The following is a 25,592-nucleotide window of genomic DNA, read 5'->3' as shown; positions in this document are numbered from 1 at the left end:
ATTGAGGCTTGGGCCTTCTGAAATCTTGCAATCTAAAGAATACAAAGCATCAGTTTGATTGAATAAGAATTTGAAAGAATCTACCAATCATTTTTCTTGCAATTTTTTCCAAAATTTTGTTTCCAAATTTGTCATTTAATCCATGGCCTAGTAAGTATACTTACTTATGCTTCCGGATTTGATAATCTAATGTGTATAATCTAAGTTAAGGATTGGCAAGTTTGACCATGTTCAAAAATTAAAATTTGCAATTTGGTCCTGTAGTTTTAATAATTATGGCAATTTTGTCCTTTTCGGCCAATTTGAATGAAACGTTCCATATCGTAAGCCATGCCAGCACTTAAATTGGAGTTTTAAGTGAATCTGATGACATGGCAGTCTAAGTTGTAAATTCTCTTATTAAATGGATTTATGATTGTGGGCTCATGTTCCCTACGACCTATACATTACATACAAGGGAAATGCGTATTGGGAATGGTCATAAGCGTGCATGTTTTTATATATCTGCAGATTCAGACCTCCACACTCACATTTCAATCACTTACAACACAAATATTAGAGAGATTTTGGCAAATACTCTTAGAAGCAAGTTCCCATTTAATTTTTTAGTGATCTTCTCCATTTCTTATAGTTGATAGGTGTATTTCACTTGTATAAATAGGTATATATGTAACCTCAAATCAAGATAGACATTTGTGTCATGGACGCAAGCCAACCCATATATATATATATATATGGCCCAACATGTAAAGTCTTGTCTTATATATGTTTCTCTCTCTTTGAAAAATAAGGCATGCAATAAGCAAGACTGATGGTTTACTTTGTTTGAAAGCATGCAGAAGATTGAAGGGTTTTCAGACATGATTAAAATAATGCACTCTCTAATCAAAGGATGTAAAGATTATGATTTTTGTGGATTTGAATATAGTGAAATTCATGAACAAGAACGAACATTAGCCAAGAATGTTTCGGAAAATTCCATGTTTAAGGCCATATTTGCTGTCTTGAGTAGACTATCAGACACACTTGCAATGTTGCATTGAAACCACTTACATAACTTCATCTCATCTCTTATTTCTTCCTGCAATTTTGCTGGTGAGTTTGCTCAAACACTGGATGCAGCTTGTAATTGTCTTTAGATAAATTCTTGATGAGCTGATCAGCAACTTCACTTCAATTAAAGTAAGCACTTGCATTGCCGTTTTGCCCCTCAGGGAAAATGCCTGCGTCATTACTCACACTCCCACTCGATTTTGGAAGTTGCCGTCCACTCCTCCTTCCCGACAAGGCTTCCATCTGCTTTCTCTTTGATCTGCTTCTTGATTCCCCTTCCTTCTCATCTGCGAACGACAAGAATCTTTGGATCCGTATGGACCGCGAGCTGCTCTGCAATGATGGCTGTGGTTGTTGTCGAAAATATTGTTTAAACTTTTGGATGATTGAGCAGAAATACAGGAGCAGAGCAATAAGGCATGCAATTCCACATATGAGGAAAAGTCCCCAGAAACTCTTCAGATTAAGCTGCTCTACGTCCCCAGCGCTTGCCGGCCAACAAGCTCTCGTGTTGAGCCACTTGTCATGTATCTTTTGAAGTTCGCCGTTTTCTGATAGTGTTAAGATTGCAGTAGACATGTCCATGGCTAGTGGGGAGTCTCTTGGAAATGCCTATCAAGTGTTATTAAATGTTAGCTAACTTATGACTGTAGCATCATCTGCTGTGTTATTGATTTTATGATATTGAGTTTGGAGATGTATATACTCACAAATCCCCACCCACTTTTAGTGAACTCTTGCCCGACGGCCTGGAACGTGCAGTAGTATGAGAGGAACAGATCGATGTAGGGACGTTCATCCACGACTGCAGCAACTCTCCCAGTCTTTAGTGCGTCTGCATAATCTTCAGGGGAGCCAAGAGGAACGAGCCTGGATTTTGGGACGCTGAGTTCCTCGTTTAGATAGTTTTCAGCAAAGGATCCTACTTGGTATCCGATACGGTGATGGCTTTTGATCAAGGACTCAATTCCTGTTATGGATGGGGCCAACTGCTGAACAGTCAAGATCGATGTCAAGCTCGCCGTGTAGCTTGAGGTGATTATCAAAACCACAAAGAGCCAGATGATCAGAACCATACGGCCTAGCGTGCTTAGGGTGTTTTCTCCTGAAAAATAATGTTGGAAGTCAATACATTAGGCTATGCTTCCATCAAATTCGATTGGCCTAAATGGTGTGAACACTTACTGTGTGCAAAAAACATAGTTGAGAAGCCAAACCTGCAGGTTGAAGACAGGGAAAGAATGATATTCTGGTAACATATAACTAAACTCAAATCACCAAAACTCTCTGAAACCAACTCACCATAGAATAGTGATGAACTGTTTCTTTGGCGGACCACGGAAATCATCGTTGATTCTGTGTTCAAGGATCCAAATTACAGCTCCAACAATCAGGAAAAATGCCCCTGTGACTGCCCACATTGTAAGAGTGAACGGCCGCAAGAAAGCCCAAGGGCTTGAGTTCAACTTCCTGACCGGTGCCACGACAACTAGCCCCGACTCTATATACGGCTGGGTGAAGTCCACGATCTTCGTACGGTCCGTCACGATTGCAACATCACCAACAACTGCATCCAACTCCTGCGTATAGCCTGTTATGGTACAGCAAATACAAATTCCTATAACAGCATTCACTATTAATAGTCCTTAACACTCACATTGGATGCAATCATGTTTACAAGCTCTGCATAGTTTGGATTGTCGTGTTTGTTCCCGAACAAGATGAACTCATGAGGAACCGCATAAGGCAGTAAATTTATGGCAGCGAGGAACACATCGATGCAGTATCCATGGATCTCATTTGTACTATCATCCTTCGAGATAAAAGCTTTATAACTCACTCTGTCTGGAACTCCTATTCTCAGCTGTCTCCCGTTATGAGGAAAAACCCACCCCCGAGGCTTGACCGTCGTTCCTCCCGGCCATACCACACCACGCAATTGTTGGCTTGAACTTGAACGGTTAGGTGGTTTAGTGTAAAGTACCTCCGGAGGCACAACAGAAAGGCCAGAATAATTAGACCAGTACCCTATTTGCCTGTAACCGTTCCCGATTACGTTCAGGACATCGTAAGCTGGACGTATCATGGATTTATCCGAATCAAATGCAATTCTCCCTGTTAAACCTGTCGTATTCATCAGCAATATGTTGCTAAGCAGTTGCTTCCCTCCATCAAATCTGCTTAAGGAACCAAGACTCAGGGTCCCTCCCCCTAAACCATTCAAACTCGAGATGTTTGAGAAAGAGATGCTACCACCATTCTCCAAGAACACCTTAACGGCACTAGCAATCATCCACACGGTGTCATATGCATACAAGCCATAAGGGTTCAACCTGATCGAACTGTTACTCAACTCGTCCCATCGTGCCAAGAACGCCTTTTTCCTCTCAGAATCTGGCGTGTGAGGCCTAAATGTGAGAACCCCTTGAATAGACTTTGCAACTTCGCCAGAAACCATAGTGGAATCCAATACGGTAGACAGCCATGCCGTGGCGATCCACACGTATCCCCTGTCCATCATCCTAAGTCTATTGGCAGCTCTGAAAATCTTAAGCCCAATCACAGCAAAGGCACTAACAATGATTACACGTGACTCCATCATCGATACCTTAACCAACTCATTCATGATTTCTTCGCTAGTTGCTAAGGCTTCAGGAGAAAGCAAAGCTTTGTAAGTGATTCTACAACTCCTCTCTGCAAGCTTTTCCCCTAGAGCTGTTATACTGCCCCGATTCTGCTCATCGTCGGGGTAAACAACCACCACCTCTCTGTAACCGAAATGGCTTAACATATCGGCTATGGCTGTCATCTGAAACAGGTCATTAGGGGCAGTTTGGATGAAGTAAGGGTATTGAAGGGAGGCGAGGCTTGGATCCAATGCCGTAAACGATAGCATTGGGATATGGAGTTCATTTGCAAGATGTGATAGAATATGAGCCATTCCTGAGGCTTGTGGCCCAATTATGGCTACTGTATTAGTCTCCATGTACTTCAATCCTGTTGTGAGCCAGAGGAATTGAAAGAGACTTATTCATCTATCATACATACACTCAACTCTTTTCTACAATGGGGACAACATATACTAACTCGAATGAGCAAGAACAAAAACAACAAATACGTGCAAAACTAAGTATTTCGTACCTCCAATGATGCCAAGAAAGCCACTGTAGTTAGAATCATGCATGGAGAAAACCAGTTTGGTCCCTCCAAGAATGGTGGGATCAGAGTTCACATCTTCAACAGCAGCTTTCATTGCAATCTTTGCCACCTTCCCAATTATAGTACCGAACGAGAAAATTGATCCAATTTTCACAAATTCGGGTCTTGAAACTTTATCAGCTGAAAACCCTCCAACAAAGAGACAAGAAAAAAGCACCAAGAGGGACAACAAATTCATGCTGCTCTCAGATGATAAAAATCAATGTAATGAACTTCCTCCAAAACAAACTAACTGAAGAACAATGGTATTGGTAAAGCTAAAAAAATATATTCAGTAGTTGTAAATCACGATGCAACAATCATTGGTGGGGAAACATCCTAGTTTTCGAGATAGAAACGTGGTAAGAGAAAGGATGGCAAATGAATACCAGAAAAGAAACATGTTTTTACTGGGGGAAAAAAAAGAAATGGTTAGCAAGTTTCATATAAAAGAAAGAGGCCCACTTAGTTAAGAGTGAGAAATTTGTGGAATTTTTCAAACGTGGGAATAATGGAGGACAAAGACAGAGAAGGAAGAAGAAATTAATGTAGGAACTTCCCTTCGATTTGGCAGAATCCTGCTGTTCCATTGCATGACGGAAAGCAAATAAGAACGTTGTGATGGTGCATGAACGAAGCAGTGGACAATAGGAGGAGAGTCTTCATTACTTTATTTCTTTTTATTTTGCATTTAATGCAATATGAGGATAATTTGCTCATTTATAATGTGTACTTTTTCCTTTTAATTTTCTGTGGGTAAATTACATTTTTGGTCCCACAAATGGACCCGATTCCAATTTTAGTCTCATACTAAGGGCAATTCGCACATTTGGTCCCGTAAGTGGATTTTTTTTTCAATTTCAATCCCAGTTGGGGATTTCCGTTAAACTTGACAGCTGCTGCCGATTGCCGTTAGGTGCTGTTGTAAATGGAGGGAAAACATGGAAAATTGGAGGGAAAATCAACAATTTGGTGGGAAATTACACTATACCCCTCTTCCTTCTATTTAACTCCCAATTTTTCATTTCTCTTGCATTTAGTAGAAAAAAATCTCACAAAATATGGCTGCTAGTAGAGAAAATTGTTGTCATTGTGGAAGGCTTGCGATTTCGAAAACTTCATGGACCGACGACAACCCAGGTAGGAGGTTTTTTGGGTGTACGAAAAAAGAAGTGGATGTGGTTTTTTTCGTTGGGAAGATCCGCCGATGTGTGCAAGGGCAAATGTTATAATACCCGAATTGCTTCGAAAACTGAGGGGTCGCGTATAGCCATGTCAATTACCCACGCTCACCAAAACCTTGCCTTCAACAATGGCCGACACTTTGCTCACCAAAACCTTGCCTTCAAAGCGGGGAACAATAGTATTTCAAAAGAAAAAAAACTTAGCAAAAAGGATTTTTTTCAAAACAGGGAACAGTGAACGAAGAAGAAGCGCAGGTGAACGAACGACGAAGAAGCGTCGGTGAACGAAGAAGAAGCGCCTGTGAACGAAGAAGAAGATCAGGTGAACGAAGAAGAAGAAGCGCAGGTGAAAAGGGGAAAAAATTAGGGCTTTTGACTGCTGTAAATTTGAGTCTTTTCCTTCTATTCAGCGTAAGATGAAGTGAAATTTCTCACGTGCAAATCACGTGAGAAACGACCTAACGGCAATCGGCAGCAGCTGTCAAGTTTAACGAAAATCCCCAACTAGGATTGAAATTGAAAAAAAAATCCACTTACGGGACCAAATGTACGAATTGCACTTAGTATGGGACTAAAATTGGAATCGGGTCCACTTATGGGACCAAAAATGTAATTTATCCATTTTCTGTGTCTAAAAAACAACAAAAAAAATGTCATTAATATTTACTTGTATTTTTATAAGATACATAGTTCACCATGTTTTAATTGATTTTGTTTGTTTTTATATACAAATCGAACATATATCAAAGCTCTAAAGTAGAGAGGATGGGTGTGGGTGTGCGTGTGCGCAGCCGATGAAGTGTTGCATTTAGTCCACTTAAATTATTTACTTTGTAATGTAAGTTATTTGAGTGACAAGATAAAAAAAATCATGTATAGATAATACTATATTTTCTTTAAGACTGTTTGGGATGTTATTTAAGCTAAACTGTAATGAGTATTTGCTTTTGAATTAGAAATGAACCTACATAATGCAATCTAAACACTTTTTACAGATACTGTTTTAGTTATACAATCTAATAATAAAAAATAAACAGGATCGTAGTCAACATTGTCATATCACATGCAATTGTTTGGTTGACAGTGAGAGGATCGATATCATGATGCGTGTGCATACTGTGGGGATTTATAGTTGGTGGCAGCGTCGTTTTAGTGGGGTGGGGTTGGGGGGATTGGGAACGATACCTCAGAGTTAGTGGAGAAGACGAAGGGCTGAGAGTAAGATGAAAATGAGGAGGCAAAAGGTGTTGGTTTTGGTTTATTCTTCTGCCACTATCTATCTGTCATCTACTTCTCATGAGGTGAAGAGGGAGGGTAGTCAGTGGCAGTAGTGGCTTATCATCTTTGTTTTCTCCACCACCACTCTTTTTAAGTGGGATTTCAGCTTCTGATTTGAGATTTCTTTTGTTTCTTGCAATACTCATGTCAACAGAGTTGATGCCCACTTGGGATGGAGTGCTATGTGACGATGATGATGATGATGATGATTATGGTTGTTTCCCTTTCTGAAATATTTGTGTAGTTCTCTAAATTTGTTTAAAAGAAAAATAGGCTTGGTTTTGGATTCTTTATACTCTCTAGTGTTTGAAATTTTGTGGGGGGTTTTTTGTATACTTTAGTTGTAATTTTTAAGATGTAGATTTTATGAATAACATGCTAACTACACCATACTAACACAAGCTCAATACAAACTAAACTACTCTGTTTAGGGTTGGCAAAATGGGAAGGTAGGCCCTACAATCTGCAATGTCGATTTGACCTCGTTGCATATTCTTGCACCTCTGCAACAACACATACGGATCGGTCAATAGGCTATCTGTCAAACACAGGTTTCAACATAGTCGCCCAATCACCACTACTCATCCGTATCCGAGGAATCAAAAGTATCCTTCAACTGTTTTACACGACTAACAGAGTATGTTATAATCTCAACATAACATACATACACATCAGTTAATGAGAAACATCTAGACTAATAACATCTATAAGCCAAATCCACTTTGATATCATATGTTGAGGCACTGGTCATGGCATTCATCATTTCAACAAAGCCACTAATTACTTGATGCAAAGTAAATTGGTTTTGTACTTTGACAATCATGTTTTCAGGAACATCTTCCTGAACTCATCATTGGATTTTGGGGTCTCATCCTCCTGTTCCTCATCTTGTTCAGGTTGTGGTTTACTTCTGCTGCTCCAGCCCAGGGGTTTCACATTTCTTGGAACTGCAAATGTGTTCCTCCCCTTCAGCTGGACATCTTCATCATTTCTAGAATGCGAAGCTTGCGCCTGTGGTTTGTTTTGCCCTTTGGAAGTCTCTTGTGAATCTGTTTTCAATGTACTGTTGGTTCGTTTTCCAGCATTGCCTGTCATTTGAGATGCAACAGCAGAACAGGTAATTAATTGTTACTCGACTGGATGGCAGCACTGTTTAGCGACCAAGGAAAGTGGAAAACTATGGGCGCTCAAGCACACATAAAAAATAAATGACATGAGTTCAAGTAATAACCCTATCAGAAATGTAGTAGAAACATGTGATGTTCAAGTACCTCCAGAAGTAGAATTTTTTCTGATATTTTATGCTCTTTTATCAACAGCTGCATTTTACCATGTAAGTTCAAATGTGAAAGGAAAAAAGGTCCCATGAGGCATGTATTTTGGTTACACACCTAACAACATAAATCATTTTTCGAACGTAACTACACTCACAGTGGACTTGCTCTAGGACTCCTGATTTTGAGTCACATGTCAGTAGCTGATAATATCCCTAGAAAGACGAACCCTTTTACACAGTGGATATCCCTCTATTTTGAACAATTGGTCCCAAAGCATTGATACACTCTGCTCATGGTTACTGATCTAATCCATCTCTAAGAAACCAATTACCAACAAGGTCGAGGAAACTTCCCTAACCCAAGTTGGAAGTAGTATTACAGATGTGGAAGTGAGTCACATAATGGAGCATATAGGTTTGTCATATAAAATAATGCCAAGTGTCAACCTCAACCAGATTATACTAAAGCGGCAAGGCAGCAGCAGAAGAGAACAAAACAGGAATATAAACCGTGTAAATAGGCAGCATTAAGAAATTCATTAGATAGAAACAACCTAATGTCTCAACTTACCATGCTCAGATCTAGTGCCTCGTCCAGCAGCCTTTTTCCTGCCCTGGGGATCTGACTTCAAAATGCTTAATCTCTTACCTAACAAAATCTGCTTGTTCTTCTCTACAGCTGCAGCAAGATGTGCATCATCCGAGAAATCAACATATGCTAATCCCTTCACAAAATTACAGGTAAAATACCAAGTATCAATATAGTTTGTCTAACTCATATGCACATGCGTAAAACAATTCGAGCGCAAATAATTACAATAGGCTACTGAACTTCTTGATGGAGATCACACTCAAGGTCTAGATTACTATCTAACCTAAGTATTTTTCTCTTATCAAGAGAAATAAGGAACATAAAAGATGTGCTTCGAAGATTTTATACTGTTTGAATCTCTGATTTAAGTTTTAAACTGATAGCAATCAGGCTCCTAGATGATAGGTATCATTGAGTGAAACCATGAACAAAAGTTAAAATAAATAGGAAAAGTATTTACAAGAACACCATAGGACTTCAGCAATGTGTCCCAGGTGCACAAAGAAACCAACAGAATTCATTATTAACAGAAAACTATCTGAAGGAGACTTAAAATAACTAAAAATACCACGACTCTATTAATCTTGCACCATTGGAAATTCAAAGAAAAAGGCACTTAAATGACCACAAAAATGATGACATGACTTGCAAATAGCCGACCACAAATTGACCAGTGACTAGCCAACCAAACTAATTGTAGTCAACTGGATCTGTGGACAGGACATTGATTCAAAAAACTAAACGACACTGCAACAACTTGTTATGAGTTCAGGCAGTCTGACTTCTGAGAATTAGGCAGACCAACAACGACATCAATCCACAATCCAATTTTAACCGAATCCACCTCTTTGATTGCAGCAACAACATGAACACAACAATCAACAACTCAGCCACGAAACCACTCGTTCACCCAAAATAGAACAAATCTACAAAACCCACCAAAAATAATGCTCCTTGCACTGTCAAAGCAAACAAATCTTGAAGTTGCTCCACGAACACTACTATTGAATTAGGCAAGAATGTCAACCACCTAAAACGGATCACAAAAGCCCCAATGAAAATATAAAATAGCCAACCGGAAACTGTAGGGACCACCCAAACTCAATCTGATTCATCAAAAGCATCACAATACACGACAAAAATGGATCAGTAAATGCCCCAAATAACAAAACATAGTCAGCTCCAACTCTGGGGACCCAGCAGATTCACTATGAAGACAAAAAGATTTTTTTAATTTATTGGGTGAACAATGGCCTGCTTTGACCAGCCTAACCCAGTCTGTCTCAGTTTAACCAGGCTACTGTATCTGACTTGGATAAGACTGTTAATAGGACCTGACTTCAGTTCAGCATTTTGTTGACTATTTTGGTCATAGATAATGACGAGAAGCCAACTGCTAAGATGAACAATGGAACAGCATGATACTTTCGGTCAAACAAGAGCAAAAAGAGCCAAGAGGCTCCTTCATCAGCAACTGCATTGATGGAAGTCAGCATATAGTGACACAAGGATCTGGAGACCTGAATATACAGTGGATAATTCACATAGGTGTAGTGTAGATGCCAATACCAACATCAATGACGATCAGCAAGCGTATCTGCTTCCAGTATGAAAGAAAATTCTAACAGATAATATGAAGATCAACTATAGGTGCATTACAAGGATACTTATATGCATCATCTTTACCCAGTTTGACTCTAGGTAAACTTCATAAACCCAAGGTGAGTAAATTGTCTCTGGAACTTACTCTTGATTTTTTGGTGAACTTGTCCTTTAATATCCGAACAGCAACAACTCCACCAACATCAGCAAAGAAATTACGCAAATCATCATCAGTTGCCTGCAGAAAGCTTAATGAGATAATTGAGAAGGAATAATACTGTCCATGATTTAGTGACAAGCAGTCACAAAAGAAAATGCTAGCAATGACGCACCTGGAGGCTTAGATTAGAAACAAAAGCTGTGCATTGATCATCAAAAGGGACAGATCGTTTTGAGGACTTATCCTTCGATTCCTGCAAGCCAGTACTCTCTGCTTTATTGACATCTAATGCAGCAGCTTCACTTGCTTCAGCTGCATGCCTTGGCTGACCTTTATCATTCTCCTTTGTTTTCTTCAAGTCTTGAGCCATATTTTTGCTACGTTTAGCTGGAGACTGTTCATGGATCGAACTCGAAGGTGGTTTTCTCTTTTCACGAGCGGTTTTCCTAGAACTTTCTCTCTCATTTATAGCCGGACCAATATATTTGCTCTCCTGCTGGAACCTAAATAGCTGCAGCTCTTGAAGCCGAGGGGTCACCTGCAACAAAATGAAACATGGGGGTGTTAAAATTAAAATCTTCAGCAATAAAAATCAATTTTAACCTAATAGAAGAAATTTCAGTAAAAAAAGTTGATCCATTAAAGTTCTAAATCTAAGAAGTCAATTACTATTAGGAGTTTTTAGCAATTTGCTCTTTTACTTTTAGCAGGTATTGACGATGTTAACAAATAATTAAGATGACTTACACATTATTCATACTGCCATCCTCCCACCCACCCCCAATATACAACATTCGTAGGAAATACACCAATCTGTAAATATGATTGGGAATTACCTCAAACTTTATAACTTCTATTGATGTATAGAGGTGTTGGTGTATAGAGGTGTAGGGGGCTCAGCCTACTTACACATAAAATACAATATAAGCGAAGAGGATAAGTTTCAAAAAATAAACTAACAGTACAATTAGACCCTTGGATCAGTAATTGTTTCACCCATTTATCTTTTGGCACAACATTCCGCATGCATTGTATGATCAGGAAACATAGTCAGATTTAATTAAAGGTTGTCCACAAACAACTTATGCTCCTGCACAAGTGGTTGGTATGTAGCACAATGCGAAAATAAGAAATGCATTGCTTCTCACACTACCATGTAAACCTTCAAGTAAAGAAACTTTATTGAAATTATAGGCCTCAAAGTTCATTAGGCAAAAGTAATAAGCAGTGTGAGAGGCAAATGCAAAATAAAAGTAGAAAGCAGAAGTTAGTACCTTATGACCAGCAGTATCAAAGTCTTCCAGGGAACCATATTCTCTCTCAAAGCGCACCCAAGAATGGCAGATGTCCTGAATGATTCTGTTTTTTTAGGAAAGGAAGGTATCATCTAATTCAAGGTATCACATCTATCATAGTTAAAAAACATGAACAAAACTTCAAAAAACAAATACAAAGTTCATGTCAAGTCTAATGACGCATTCTCTTATAAACAAGAAACAGCTTGAAGAATAATGATTTCCCAGTTTGTAATTGATCTTTCATATCTACTCCCTTTCTCTTAGGTATTTGTGCAATAATACTTGCCATATTACGATGATCTACACTGACTTCTCGAGGTTTAGATAATAGGATAAGTCATTAATGCATCGCAAAAACAAGTAGCTGAGTTGATGGTAAAAATTAGTTCATACTCTACTTAAGAGCAGATTGGCATTTTACAATCTGAAAGTTTTAAATTCTGACAAATTTTATTAATTTATGCTATTAAAAAAATTTTAAAGAAGACTTGATTATTCTTATTTTGTTAGAGAAGTCCGCCGAAAATCTGTTGTGACAGGGAGAAGGTACTCTACATCCCCAATCGGACATCTTTAAATTCAGGTATTCAAAAGTGGAACAAATCCAACAAACCAGAAATGCCCTAAGTCTTTAACTTATTGTTAAGTCACACTATCCTCCATTGAAAATATCAAATAAGCATAGCAAGTTGTTCTGTCTCGGAGCAACAATACCAACAGAATACTGAATAACCATCTCAAACCATTTTACAAACATGATCCAGCCATTCCCTGTTTATTGCTTTATGCTAAATCCTCTAATTTGAACAACTCAAGTTCTACTCTCAGCCTAAAGAGTCTTCGCAGAATGTATATCAATCTTTTATTCTGTCTTATGCTCCAAAGACCCAGGAAGTACCAAAAATTTTGTACCGAAGGATCCTAATCCTCTACATACTTCTTATTCTCCATGTCAAGTGATCCCAAGTTATGTACCTACTGTGTGCAACAAGACAGATCCAAACCCGCTTAAGGTTTAAGCAAAAAGCAATAACATATGATGAAGCTTTGTGAAGCGAAGTGCATCTGATGCTGAGAACTAAAACACAAACTGAGAACTACATGCAAAAGCAAAGTAGGAAATTGAATTAGTTCTTCAGGTAATCATTTTACCATCATAGCACAGAAGACGCGGGAAGGGTCATCTGAAACACTAACATGGAGTTTGTTAAGATGCTTAACCTTTGGTGCTCGGTATACAGAATTCTTAGACACAAATTCCAAGGAGGAACTAAATAAGCCATGTCGTATATAGAGTCCCACCTAGATTTTCCTAACATGGATAGGATAACACTGTACGAAAGAGAAAAGACCAGCGTTTAAACGGGTTGTGCTGCCTGACTAACTTGGTTCTCTTCCCAGAACCATTTCTTCCCCAAAATGGAAGACAAGAACAAGTACCTTCATACGTTGCTACAGGGACAGTTAGCCCCTCTTTCATCAAAATCTCAGAAAAATCAGGCTGAAAATTCTCTAAAAAAATTTGTAATCCATTGCACTAACTCCAATTGGAGCAGCCAAATAACTACACATGGTAAATACAACACCAATGCAGAGAAATCCTAGTTAAAATATCATTAGGGCATGCTCTTCTACACCTTGCTGCACTTTTCTTAGTCGGCAACATCAGCATAGGAGCACAAAAATCATCAGCTTTACGATAAATCTTAACATCAATTCCCTCAATTCTTCTTACTGTAAAATAAGTTCTATCCTTATTCATCGTGTATACAGTTTATCTGCAGCACGTAACTGTAGTACACCTGACTCTATATATAAATACCTCATACAGTTGTATTTTTTCCTCCCCAAGTGAGTTTCAGAAGCATTCTTCCCCTTTCAAATCACGCCTTTCCCAAAGTGATACAAGAACCCTTTCCCAACTCCATAGAGAGGAAACAATGGAACCACCATGAATTGTCACTTTATTTTTTGTGTAAACTTAAGAAGAATCCTTAATCCAGGCACCCCATCACCCAACCAGAAAAACGGAGAAGGAAACAGGAAAGAGATATCCCCCCATAACAGTAAGGGAGGAAAAAGGAAGAACTGAAAAGTATAATCAAGTGCATGTTTTTATATTAAAACACTTCTCAATGTGGATCAGGATCGTAGAAATGGTCCAGGAGGGAGTTCCTTCCAAAATAAACAAATACTATTGCTGCATGAAAGTTTACCTCAGAGCCTGTTCCAGGGAATCTTTTACTGTAGCATCTCTTGTAGAGGGATCTAGCTTCATTTATATGACCAATCTCAATCTCCCATGCTATATAAGCTTGCCAAGCTTCCAGCATAGACCCACTGGAAAAGACCAAAAAAAAATGTTCTACAGTTCTATGATATACAAAGCAATGTAGTCAGGAAGAACAAGGAAAAGGGGAGATGGGGGTTGGGGGGGTTACCTAATCTTAAGCAAGCTCTCCCAGACACCACGAGCTGCAACCAGATCTTTTCCCAATTTTAACTCTAAACGGGCCCAATAACTATACATGTTAAGTAACTTGTCCGTGTTGTTAAGGTGTGGGGACAAGTAATCTGATGCACGCTGAAACCAAAAATTGAGTAAGCCTTTATATCATAAATAGGACCTTACTAATTAAAATAGCAGCACCTAACTCAAGGATGCATTCATATAATCACACAGCTCATCATACTCTGTTTGTAAATAAAAATGCAAGATAAACACAGGACAGAGTTTGCGGTCAACAGAAAACAGACTGCAAACATTAAGCAGTGCAGTTTTTGAAACTTAGAAAGAGACGCAGGACATAAAACTAAATATCAGAAGAACTTAAACGTATGTCAATGGATTCTCCTTCTTGAGGACATAGATCCAAGAGTCCAAATATAGCCAAAATTCCATGTATGGTATATTCTCACAGAGGAGGGTATGTGGTGTCTGTGCGTCCATATTCCATAAGCGTTAACTAGTACTCAAAGAGATAGCATAGACTCCAAGCAGTGATTCATTGGCTTCAAGTCTGATAAGTAAAAAATTGAGAGCAAAAATTGACTATTTGCACATTTCCTGTTCCGTGGTTTAAAGATGAAGAAGTATAAGGTCTCGTACAGATGTCAATATCAGATTTTCACCAAGTCATAACAACAACGGCACACTATCTCTCGAACAGAATACCAAGGGTACTAAAATATTTTACCAAGGGGAAGGCAAGGCTGCCTTTTGGAAGGCAGAATTTCCAGAAGTATAATATTATAATAGTGAAGAAAAATAGCAAAATAAATTAACATAATTCTCGAAGGAATCAAAAGATAGAATTTGATTTGAGTATAAAGAAAATAAATGAAACGTAAACAATGTTCACAGACCCTTGTCACAAATAAAACACAAAAATTTAGTTAGATCCCTGTAATGTAATAACAAAGATTCAATGATGCAAAACGCCAACTATACATTGCTCACGGCAACAGAAGCAATAAATAGAAATGCAAATGAAGCTTCCATTTTTGTGAAGCCTATCAATCTACAAAGAGATTGGCGAGGTGTGGTTACCAAAGGCATGTGCATATTAACCCAAGTCTTGAGGGCTCTTTTTTTCACATCACCTCAATGTATTAATTTTAGAGAATATGTGAAGATCTGTATACTAACAAGCCAGCATTTTCTAGATGCAACAATCGTACAAAACGGATGATGGTTGTTGATTCAGTTCAATGTTCTGTAAAAAGTTGAGCCGACTTCCACACTGTTTAGTCAACCAGCTAAATCACCAAATTGGCTTAGTAATAACAAATACAACTAAGTCTTCTTTATCAGATTTCCAAGGTGATCCATTCAGAAATACAAAGTGGATACCCCAACAAAGCCACATTCCTTGATAGTTCAACATATGTGTCAAAGATCCTTTGAGTTTTAATTAGTTTAGAAGACTCATAAGAGCTTTGTTCTCTAACTAAAGACTCAACATACAAGGCAATGAAACAGAGAACAATACCTAATGTTTGATGAAATCATTGCTAACTCCACAAGCTAAAGAACCAGGGAGGTAAAGACTGCCGCAAACTATAAGTCGCTAGCGTAGGAAAACAGATATCAAAAGTTAAAAAGGCTACAGTGTTAAACCTGAAATATATCCCTTATAGCTGCATAACTCAAACCATCCACCACTTGTGTGGATGCAGATATTCTCCTCCTTAACCCATCTACTCTAGTGAGGAATATGTTGAGATACTGGAATAGAAAACACAGGTCAAATTAGGAACTTGCTGAAAGCAACAATGATATTAAAGGACAAACAGAATCTCTAGGTAAATAAATTTAAAACTGCATTAAGAAAGTACCAATTTTTGAAACAATAAGCATATGGAGGGTTCATAACTCTCCTTCTGTCCTTCCTTGCTCAAAACCAATAGAAGCAATTCGTAGAAGACACATAATACACAGAAGAATGGAGGAAACCTACCAAGCTTTTGGTTACTCACTCATCACTTGGATTTCAATTCTAGATATCTTTCAGTAACTTCGAATCATCTATTTACATTAGCCACATGATTATCTAAGGTATATTCAACGTTAACCCTTTCAAGAAATCTAACAACATTTGCTCTTTAATATATCAATACTTCCATTGATCTTTTACTAGACTAATCCTGTAATTTCGGCTGAACGAATGAAAGAGGCAATCAATATAACCCAAGTCACAGTTACCCTTCATTTTTCCACAAGAGTCGTAAAGATCTACAAACTGACAACATCTCCAGAATAATTAATCATAAGATATATGCTTGTAGCACATCAAAGCTTGAAATGTAATAGTAACAATATCCAGTAACTCTCAAGCAACATAAATTGACACCGTTTCCAGAATATTTAATCATAATACATATGCTTGTAGCCTTGTACCTCATCAAAGCTTGAAAAAGTGCACAGGAGTGATTTCTCAAATACCTGGAATAATGAGAAATCAGAGAAACAGAATAAGAAAAGCAAGAGCAAAGCATCCCCTCAAGAAAAGTGCATAAATAAACTGAAGTTATAAATATTTTTGGAAGCAAAAACTACTATGCCGGAGGCACATTAATAGTATGTACTCAAAGTTCATTTTGTTACAAGAATTATGTGACTCATAAAAACTCCCCAACCCCGAGTCAAATTAATCCTGCATGTAATGTAAGATGGACAATGACATGGAATACATGCAGCAACAAATATGTAGTAGGCTGTTCGAAATTGCTAATAATTTGAATAAACAACAATGCTATGAATCTAGCAGCAGATGCATTAAACATCAGCATAGCTTTTTGGAATGCATCCTTTTTTATTTAAATTGTAGAAAATAAGTTACAAATAACATAGAGCTTTAATGGTGAAACTTTCCAAACTTGTAAGACAAATCATAATTTGATATTCTTGAATGTTAAATTACTGTAGAATCAGAATATGAATTAAAATATAAGTACCACAGTAAATAACTCAGAGCAGGTTCTTGATGATTTTGTTGAATAAAATAATAACAATGAGCTCTAGATTGACCAGCATGCAGAAAAACATTGCAAAATATCGCCAAAAAATTAAATGCTGAACACCTATTTCTCAATTTTTGCTAGTCTATATTCAGGCAAGTCATAGCACTAAATACATGTATGATAATATGTTCCAAGATATGCCAACCCAAAGCCAAAAAGATGCCAAAACAGTTTGCATAGTTTACCAGATCAAGCAACTAGAATGTCAAAAACAGCTTCTTCAGGAAATAGGTGATAAAAGAAAAAGATGCAAATCAAGAAAGGGAAAAATAGCACTTTGGGAAAACAACCAAACTCTCCAACAACAGTAAATAAAGCAATAATAAAAGCGATATTGAAAGTGCAATTATCAAAATCTCAAACAATATAGGAGGTTTTAGACAGCCAGACAAAACATCACTTTTAAGGACATTACAGGTCTACACTAGAAACATACAGTTGATAACTCGTATTCAGAACCACGGCTCCTCTCCAGCGAGAGCAAGTAACGAACCCACAATTCTCCTACCCAAGGGCAGTTTCTTGTGGCCCTGTAATAAGCATCCCTCACAATTCTGGCAGTCTGCAATAATGGATCAGCTTCAGATGTGAGTGTGGTACATGTAATCCAAAGACAAAATCAGTCAGTATAACAAGACAAAAATAAGTACAAGAACCTTGAATGTTTTATCTAGGTATTTTGTATACTCAAGCCATAACTCAGAAGATACAGGAAACTCAGCTATAGCACGTTCATACAAGATCTGTATACGGGCTGGATCTCCAAACGAGTGCTCAAATTTCAAGTAAGTCTGCACGAACATGAAAACCCGTTAATAACCTTTTACAAAAATATTAAAGAGTGAAATAAGTAGAAACAAATGCTATTGCATTTTGCAAATAGAACTCTTTTTACTCATAGATGAGATTGTTTTGTATCATTTCCTTTCTAGTAATAATTAGAATTGGCCATATATGCACTAGAATTGTACATCACCGAATCCCTTAACATGCTAGGTGAGAAAAAAATCAACAAGTTACAGATAAACATCATTTCAACAACATAGCAAAGAAACCGTATGGAAAACACATAAACGAGAAACTATTAAAAAAAAGGCTCTCTGCAACGGCTAAAAATGAGAATAACTAAGATGAAGAAATGGTACACACACACAATATTCCACATTTGAGTTTTTTCCCCAAAACAAGAGGAAAAGTTAATAAGATCAATTACAATAATTAACATGCCCTTAAGCTACTACATCCAAGGGAGTGGCGAAAAGTTCATCTAAACAAAACAGAACAATTGGTTGTTTTCTTTCATTTTTATTTTGATAAGAGACTAAATGATTGTTTACAGCCAAATCGCACTTGCCTATTAGAAAACTATAAATGTATGTTAAGTATAGAAAATAGCAATGCTTCATTAACAGAATTGATTTACAAGAAAACGGTATGTGGAAACACAGATTATAGCAAACAAGGAAGTACAAGCAGGAACTGCAATAGTAAAATAACAAATTCAAAGAGGTCAGAGCACCAGCTGAGAGCGCAAATATATAAATCAAACTATGAACCCTTTCCATGAAGTATCCAGATCGGTATCCTTTTAGCACATGTTAGGGGAAATACTGCATACTGAATGAAACAAAATCCAGGCACCTATATCAGTCAGTTGAAGGAAACTACTATTAAATTTTCAGTTGTCTTTACTTTGCACCTCATACAACTATTCAGCATTAGAACGATAACACTCTATCCACATTTCCATCTGTATAAATTTTCCCTACTCCTTCATAAATTGAAACTCTCATTTTCTTCAATCTATGTTCATTTTAAACCTACACCTTGGTACAAAAAAATTAAAGTTCTCATTTTCTTCATATGCAGTTAAGCACGCCATGTTCTTTAAATACTTGATGTATCTGACTCTTTGTTTTTAGGTACTACTTTTACTTCACTGCCACGCAGACAAACAGTGAATGTTATAAAGAGAATACCATGAACTCCTCAAGTTTTTCTGAGTCAATCTCCTTCTTGGAGATTTGTTCTTCAAGATGAGAACGAGCATTCAACATCTCCAATGCCTTTTGATATGCAGAGACAACATGAGATGGAAGACCTTCCAATACTTCACTGTTAATATCAATGGAACTTTCATGATCAGCTTCCCACGCCTTGTAGGCGAGAAGAGTTGATTTTAGGTCAGCAAGGGGAACAGACAACTGACGATGAAATAAATTTCGTATATGCTGGATCTGCTTTTCTTTTGCCTGAAAAATAATAAGCCAACATCATTTACAGAAACTTACATGGTTAGAGAAAGAGCATACCAATTGACAAGAAAGAAATGGCCAATTAGTTTATTACAACTAGCTGAGAAAGTTCATGAAGATACATGCAAAAACACAAAGAGTTCACTAGAATCAGCCATTCTTCTGAATTTACAATTTATTAAGGTAACTTCTATCTTCAAAACGCATAGAACTATTTCGATCAGTAAACATACAAGTTCCAAGCCAACTGATTAAAATATTCTCTTGGTAATTGCAATTACCTACTCTTCCCCAACATTCAGCAGTAGTGTTTCAAAAGAAGCAGGCACGGGAAATTGCGTGTGACAAGAAGATATATTCCCTCTGAAGAACAATAATCAGTTTCAAATTGAAAAAGAGCTCTAGGAAATCAATACCTTATCCAACCAGCAGTATAATTTGGTACATGATGAATTCGCAGAAGAATGTGTACAAAAAAGGAGACTTTCAGAGAAATGACCACAATGCCCAGCCCTGGCCAATCATATGAGCAAACCGTCCCAACCCATACAATACTATTATTTTAGTAGAGGATTTGGAATTATAAATCATTTTATTTTCAAGCTAATGTCAAGCTAGATTTAAGTTCATTACATAATTATCAAGCTTGGTTAGCAACTTATTATACCAAGGACAGCTTCACGGGTATGCAAGTCATGTCATCATGCTAGTCCTGTTTTAGCAACTGGCGTCATGGAAATTGTGCCAATATCAGTCAAGAACTAACAAGAATTCATTTCCTTAAGGCAATATCATCCCCATAAATATTGGAAGGTTGGATGGGTATTACTTGGATTCAGTCATCTAAAGATGTAGCTGTTGAATCTTGCCTTTTGCAAACAACAAATAACCAATGAAGGAAAAAAGCATGAAGGAAACTGGACTGCAGAGAGAAGCAAAGCATCAAAACATCTATGCAAGACCAGATCTTTCATATATCCATCTACTCATTATGGAAACAGTTACAGCAAACAAACTGGAAAAAGAAGGAAGTATAAGCAAATAAAAGCCCGGAAAGAGCAACAATTGTTTCTCTATGCTCCTCCTTTCTCTATTTTCTTACAGACATTGCATCCAATTGTTTGGTATCTTACAGTGTATATGCATGAATAAAATCACACAAGTGGAATAATACTGTTAGGAACTTCCTACATACATACACTAATAACTGAAAAAACAAAATTAAATGAGAAGGAAAAGTTAAATCAACAAGGATAGCCCAGGTATTGACGCCAAGATTGGGCGCACAGGCAATCACTGATAAGGTTATGTGATAACTACTAGTGTGGGTGAAGTAGATAAGTTAAGAGAGCCACTTCTTTTGTTTGCAAGGAGCTCCTTTTTCCCAGTATAGGATAAGTAAAGCCCTTTTGCCACAGGGCCATGTTTAAACGTCAGTAATCACAAATCTGATGAGAAGCACAGAATTATGACAAGCATTTGCATACACGTAATATTAATTTCACCAGACAGTTAACACGAAGATAAACATGAAAGATGAAAGGAAAAAACAACTTAGTCATAGTGAACACCATAATTAACACTTTCTAACCATAAAACAACGTCAGACACAAATATCAACACATAAGAATAAAAGCCACATGAGAGAACAAGCACAAACAAGAAACAGGATTTTCTAACCCCAGAATCAGTTTCTCCAATGGTGAGGAAAATAGCTTGTTCAAACTCCCTGTACAATTCCCAAATCCTGTGACCTTCAGTAACATGCAACCCAGCAGCAGTCAGTGCACGCTCGAAGAGATTCCTTGCCTTTGAGATGCCCGCGGCAGAACATTCCCGGACTGATGGATCATATTCTTGGACAAAATTTAAGTAGTCACACCACAAGGTAACAGACTGCACAAAGAAAAATCAGTCAACATCTTACTTGAAAGCAGTCAGGTCCCACCCATCTGAAAATAAGAGGACATTAGTAGCCAAAGTTATATATGCAGCAAATACTTCCACTAGGGAATTATTAAACCTCCATTTTCCATTTAATCATTATTTTGATTTGAAATGACAAGTTAAACTGAGATCTACATTTATTAGACTCCTTGACCATCTCCAGGGCAATTAAACTGAAACCAGGATAAGGACGTAGCCTTTCTCTTTGTATCCATGATGCAGATAATTTATCTACCTATATTCCAGAGAACATAGCACTCTGTTTAAAATAATCATTTTCCTCGGATTTACCCAATCCTGACCCAGAAAAAGTGACATTAACAAACAGAATGATACACAAAAAGATGTGGTCAAAGTAGGTGGCAGGGAGCCAATCATATCGAACAGTACATTTTATCATGTGAACTCAACTATGACACTGAAACCTCAGTTTAAGTTACTTTTGTGGTAATTTGAGGACCAAACTTATCAGTAAATGTTGATACTGAGATTACGCCAGGTTTATAGAAGTAGCAGCCTGCAAATGCAGAAGCATACACTTTGAAAACATCTATTACCATTCCCATTCTACTTATTATAGTCAATATTGTAGTTGTTGAAATAAGATGCAACTGCCTGTTTACCAGAAAGTCACTTTTATACATCCTCTACCTGTTTAATTCTTACTTGATTCAGTATTGTGGTTGTACATACCTAGCTACTGACCAGATCCTCAGCCAACACTATCACCTGAATCGCATTTCTGTGACAGATTATGCAAGCTCTGAATAGAGTAAATATTGGTGCAAATTGGCTCATTTCACCCCTTTTATGGTACTTATCTAGAACTTACTAGGAATATCAGCCTGATACTACTTCAAACATGACCTGGACAACTTAACTCCTAATTTCATTTACTTCTTGAGAAATATTTGCAAGAACCTACCAGATAATCAGACACCCCTCGCTCATAAAGCTTTTCGACAGCATGAAACGCCTCCACTCTGAAAAAGAAAAGAAAAGCAAATATAAGTTCAATAGACGTAGGCCCTACCTCATTATAATGAGACAAACATGCACCCAAAGATAACCTGAAGGAAATACGGCAGCATCCTTCCTACAATATTGACATGTCTTGAATAGCTTCTATGCAAATAAGTTTACACCCGAAAACTAACAGAGAATCGACCTTCTTTTATACAATTCCAAAATGTGATTTCTTTTATTCAAGGACTTCGTCATGGAAAAGAATTAGAATGTTGTTTAGTTTACAAGAGACCAGTCAGTTTTTCTCCTAATCTAGAGTATTGTAAGTTCAATCTGTCATAAAACTTCGTTTAATAAGCTAATTTTGACTAAGTTAAACTGTTAAACTTTGACTTCCTTCCAATGGATATTCAAGATCATTCGAGTGATTAGACTAATTGGTTTAGGGAAATACTTGGTTACATCGAGTATTTTGGACCACTTACTAAACATCATGCCAATAATAGCCCACAATTAATATTGTAATATATGATCATTTTCACCAATTGCTTGATAACATATGAGCTTCTCATAGGCCTGGCCTAAAATTATTATGGGTTTTTCATCATTATACCTAATAAACCATAATGCACACTGGTGAAAGCCTGAAAGAATGTTACTTATTTCAAGCATACATTTATGATAAAACAGAAAAATAAGTGTAACCATGGTTGGCCGACAAAGTTGTCACAATGAAAGACATTTCTTTAGCACCCCATAAATCTAGTGTGGTGTATATGCTGGGAACCATCAAACAAACAAGTGACCACGGAAGCAACAGGCCAGATAACTAAACAGGGAACAAACCCAGAGCTAACAGTAGTTTCATCTTTAGCCCATTCCTGCCACATGTCAGGAGTCAAAGGGAACAAAGAACTCATTGCTTCCCTAGCTTGTCTCAGCTTCTCTAAGTCCCCTTGCTTGCGCAGAATTTTAATATACTACAAGAACCAGAAAACATAAAAATAAATCAACATCAGGAATAGCCAAACTTAGTCTTTAAAGCACAAACTTAGGACGGAAAGCAGACAAGTCAATATGATGCCTATAAAGATATGCACATGCATGGGTTACTATATGATTTACGGAAATTTTCCTTCAGATTCGTATAAATATCTAAAGATAAATCTTGATGATCGAGAGAAAATAATTCATTGTTTAAAGGCAATAGAAGGGGCATAGATGGAAGCTACGCTTCCTCAGCAAGGTTAGGTATCAAAAGTAACATAAAGATGTCAAACAAAGACGTACTTGCAGCCAAACTAAAAATCTATTAAAACATCGGCATGAATAGGTACCATAGGCACCCAAAACAAGTCCATATATCCTACTCAGAGAGTGGAGTAGATCAGAAAAACTAGACATCTCATGTACCAAAACAATGGGATGGTCATCGTAACATCTCCACAAAGCATTTCAACCGCCAGTACCCTTACCCCCAACCAATTTCAAGTAAAAAACTCCGCAAAAGGAAGCATAGTAGCTGAAAGATTCTTAAGACTTGTAATCATAAGCTCTTCTCACTTATGGTGCTATATATGCTGCTAAGATCAGCTGTTAACATTGTATTATTTTTATATGAAAATAACATGACAAAATATTAACATCATACATATAACTAACACATTTTTTAGTCAATTTCTGAAGTCTGTAACAGATAACAAATTTAACTTCACTCGTCAGGCAGACCTGGATTACGCACCAAATATGGCTGGTCTACATACCCAAACTCTTTTCCCAACCAAACTGCAATATTTTCATGCTTATGGATATCTTTTCACAAAGATAAGTAAAACAGTATCTATATATGTGTCAGGAAATGCTAAAAGTTCTTTACTTGGACATGAGAATCATAATCTGATGGATTATTGTATAGCGCTGTTTCTAGGGCTTCAATTTGCTCCTTCACTTGGGCTTCATCCTCGGAGTCGGAGTCGGAGTCAGATTCGGAGTCCGAACAGTCACTAGGGTTTTGAACGTCGGGCATGGGTTGGTTTTCGTTCCTGTTGGCGTCTTCTTCTACGCCAGACGTCTGAGCAGCAACTAGGGTTTCGGAATCCGCCATTGTTAATGAACGTGAAGCTCTTTGAATATATACAGTCAGACAGTCCTCACATATAGCTGTCCGGAGAGTAAAACACCAGAGTTGCAGAATGGAAACGCCCACTCGGATTTAGTATGTGCTGTGTGTGCGCAGACTACGACGTCGTATAGGTCCAACATTCAAACACCATTCCAGTTGAGGATGTCAACTTTAGGGGTACATTTTCTTGTTTTTTTAATCAATTACAATTAAAAGTATAAATTCTACTTATCAAAATTCATATATCAATTATTAATATCAAATATTTATAATTAGGATAAATTCAAACACTTCACATAAATTTTGATATAATTACAATGATCTCTTTATTATTTGAGAAAATACTAATACCTCCTTAATTTTAACATCCGTCTAACAACGAATCCATACTATTAACCCCATTAGGTTCCTATCCAATTGTTATGGTAAAATGATTATATACTTTTTTTGAATTATAAATTATATTATAATTTTCAAAAAATACTTTTTTACGAACTAATATTCTCTTTAGGTTATTTATTTTACCACCCTCATTTTTCTTTTCAATAATTTTTTAATTTTTTAATTTTTTTTAACAAAGTTAAAATAATAATGTCCACTTCATGACTATGGGTTACATATTTTTTTTATTTGAAAGGATATTTGTAATTTTTCAATAACGAAAAATATTTATAATTATACCAAACCAAATTTATTCTTATAATTAATACAACCACTATGATGACAAAACCATTAACTATGAACACATCATGTCACAGTCGTGAAACCTCAATTTTATCAATTAAATTAAGTTTCACTAACAACTGTGACGTCAAAATTATCAATTAAATTAAAAAGAATCAGTTAAATTAAGTTCCATTAACAATTAACGCGTACAAATATTTGTTGCCAAAATGGGGGAGGGGGGAGTTGTTATGTAAATCACAATACAATAGTTTTAGTGAAATTGCACCATGTTTGATTACTGGAGGGCAAATGTCCACCACCTTACAATGTGAGGGTGTTAAGGGAGCTGGGGAGCTGCAGTGCGGGGCCAGCTGATAGGGAAATGTGAACGGCAGCTGTGGAAGAGAAAGCTCTCACTTTGGTGAGGAATTGCTAGAACGCAGTTTCACAAGGTTGCCTGCCTAATCACATC

The 25,592-nt window shown here is 37.2% G+C and overlaps 2 protein-coding genes across 4 annotated transcripts; both read right to left on the bottom strand.

Annotated features, from left to right (window-relative positions):
• Positions 1-864: 864 nt before the first annotated feature.
• On the bottom strand, positions 865-4,886 carry LOC105169047 (glutamate receptor 3.2). Of its 2 annotated transcripts, none has more exons than XM_011089311.3 (6): positions 4,195-4,881; positions 2,711-4,050; positions 2,356-2,633; positions 2,239-2,270; positions 1,764-2,158; positions 865-1,665 (listed from the first exon to the last, which is right to left on the bottom strand). In XM_011089311.3, exons 1-6 carry the CDS (start codon positions 4,448-4,450, stop codon positions 1,174-1,176), a joined length of 2,793 nt encoding a protein of 930 aa, XP_011087613.1. In that variant the 5' UTR covers positions 4,451-4,881; the 3' UTR covers positions 865-1,173. The 2 variants fall into 2 exon arrangements, with proteins under 2 accessions (XP_011087613.1, XP_011087614.1); XM_011089312.3 differs by having other exon boundaries at positions 1,440-1,665; positions 1,778-2,158; positions 4,195-4,886.
• A 2,379-nt stretch (positions 4,887-7,265) lies between these two features.
• On the bottom strand, positions 7,266-24,593 carry EMB140 (EMBRYO DEFECTIVE 140). Of its 2 annotated transcripts, none has more exons than XM_011089310.3 (16): positions 24,209-24,588; positions 23,179-23,312; positions 22,292-22,349; positions 21,100-21,315; positions 19,144-19,416; positions 17,821-17,955; positions 17,601-17,726; positions 16,542-16,586; positions 15,762-15,869; positions 14,083-14,225; positions 13,858-13,981; positions 11,618-11,692; positions 10,516-10,881; positions 10,329-10,421; positions 8,561-8,714; positions 7,266-7,801 (listed from the first exon to the last, which is right to left on the bottom strand). In XM_011089310.3, exons 1-16 carry the CDS (start codon positions 24,434-24,436, stop codon positions 7,533-7,535), a joined length of 2,547 nt encoding a protein of 848 aa, XP_011087612.1. In that variant the 5' UTR covers positions 24,437-24,588; the 3' UTR covers positions 7,266-7,532. The 2 variants fall into 2 exon arrangements, 1 of the variants encoding a protein (XP_011087612.1); XR_016066719.1 differs by lacking the exon at positions 7,266-7,801 and adding an exon at positions 9,521-10,178 and having other exon boundaries at positions 8,654-8,714; positions 10,249-10,421; positions 24,209-24,593.
• Between the last annotated feature and the right edge of the window lie 999 nt (positions 24,594-25,592).

Source organism: Sesamum indicum, linkage group LG8, assembly GCF_026168435.1.
Source record: "Sesamum indicum cultivar Baizhima isolate 11 linkage group LG8, ASM2616843v1, whole genome shotgun sequence".
Lineage (NCBI taxonomy): Eukaryota > Viridiplantae > Streptophyta > Magnoliopsida > Lamiales > Pedaliaceae > Sesamum > Sesamum indicum.
This window is presented reverse-complemented; position numbering and strand designations above follow the sequence as displayed.

Excerpts from the sequence above, each read along its gene's own strand:
- LOC105169047 (XM_011089311.3), bottom strand. The coding sequence starts at position 4,450 with ATGAATTTGTTGTCCCTCTTGGTGCTTTTTTCTTGTCTCTTTGTTGGA. Across the intron at positions 2,634-2,710 it reads TAAACATGATTGCATCCAAT|GAGTTGGATGCAGTTGTTGG; the intron begins GTGAGTGTTAAG and ends GGCTATACGCAG. Across the intron at positions 1,666-1,763 it reads CTAAAAGTGGGTGGGGATTT|GCATTTCCAAGAGACTCCCC; the intron begins GTGAGTATATAC and ends AACACTTGATAG.
- EMB140 (XM_011089310.3), bottom strand. The coding sequence starts at position 24,436 with ATGGCGGATTCCGAAACCCTAGTTGCTGCTCAGACGTCTGGCGTAGAA. Across the intron at positions 17,956-19,143 it reads AAAAACTTGAGGAGTTCATG|ACTTACTTGAAATTTGAGCA; the intron begins GTATTCTCTTTA and ends ATGTTCGTGCAG. Across the intron at positions 15,870-16,541 it reads CTTTTTCAAGCTTTGATGAG|TATCTCAACATATTCCTCAC; the intron begins GTACAAGGCTAC and ends TTTCTATTCCAG.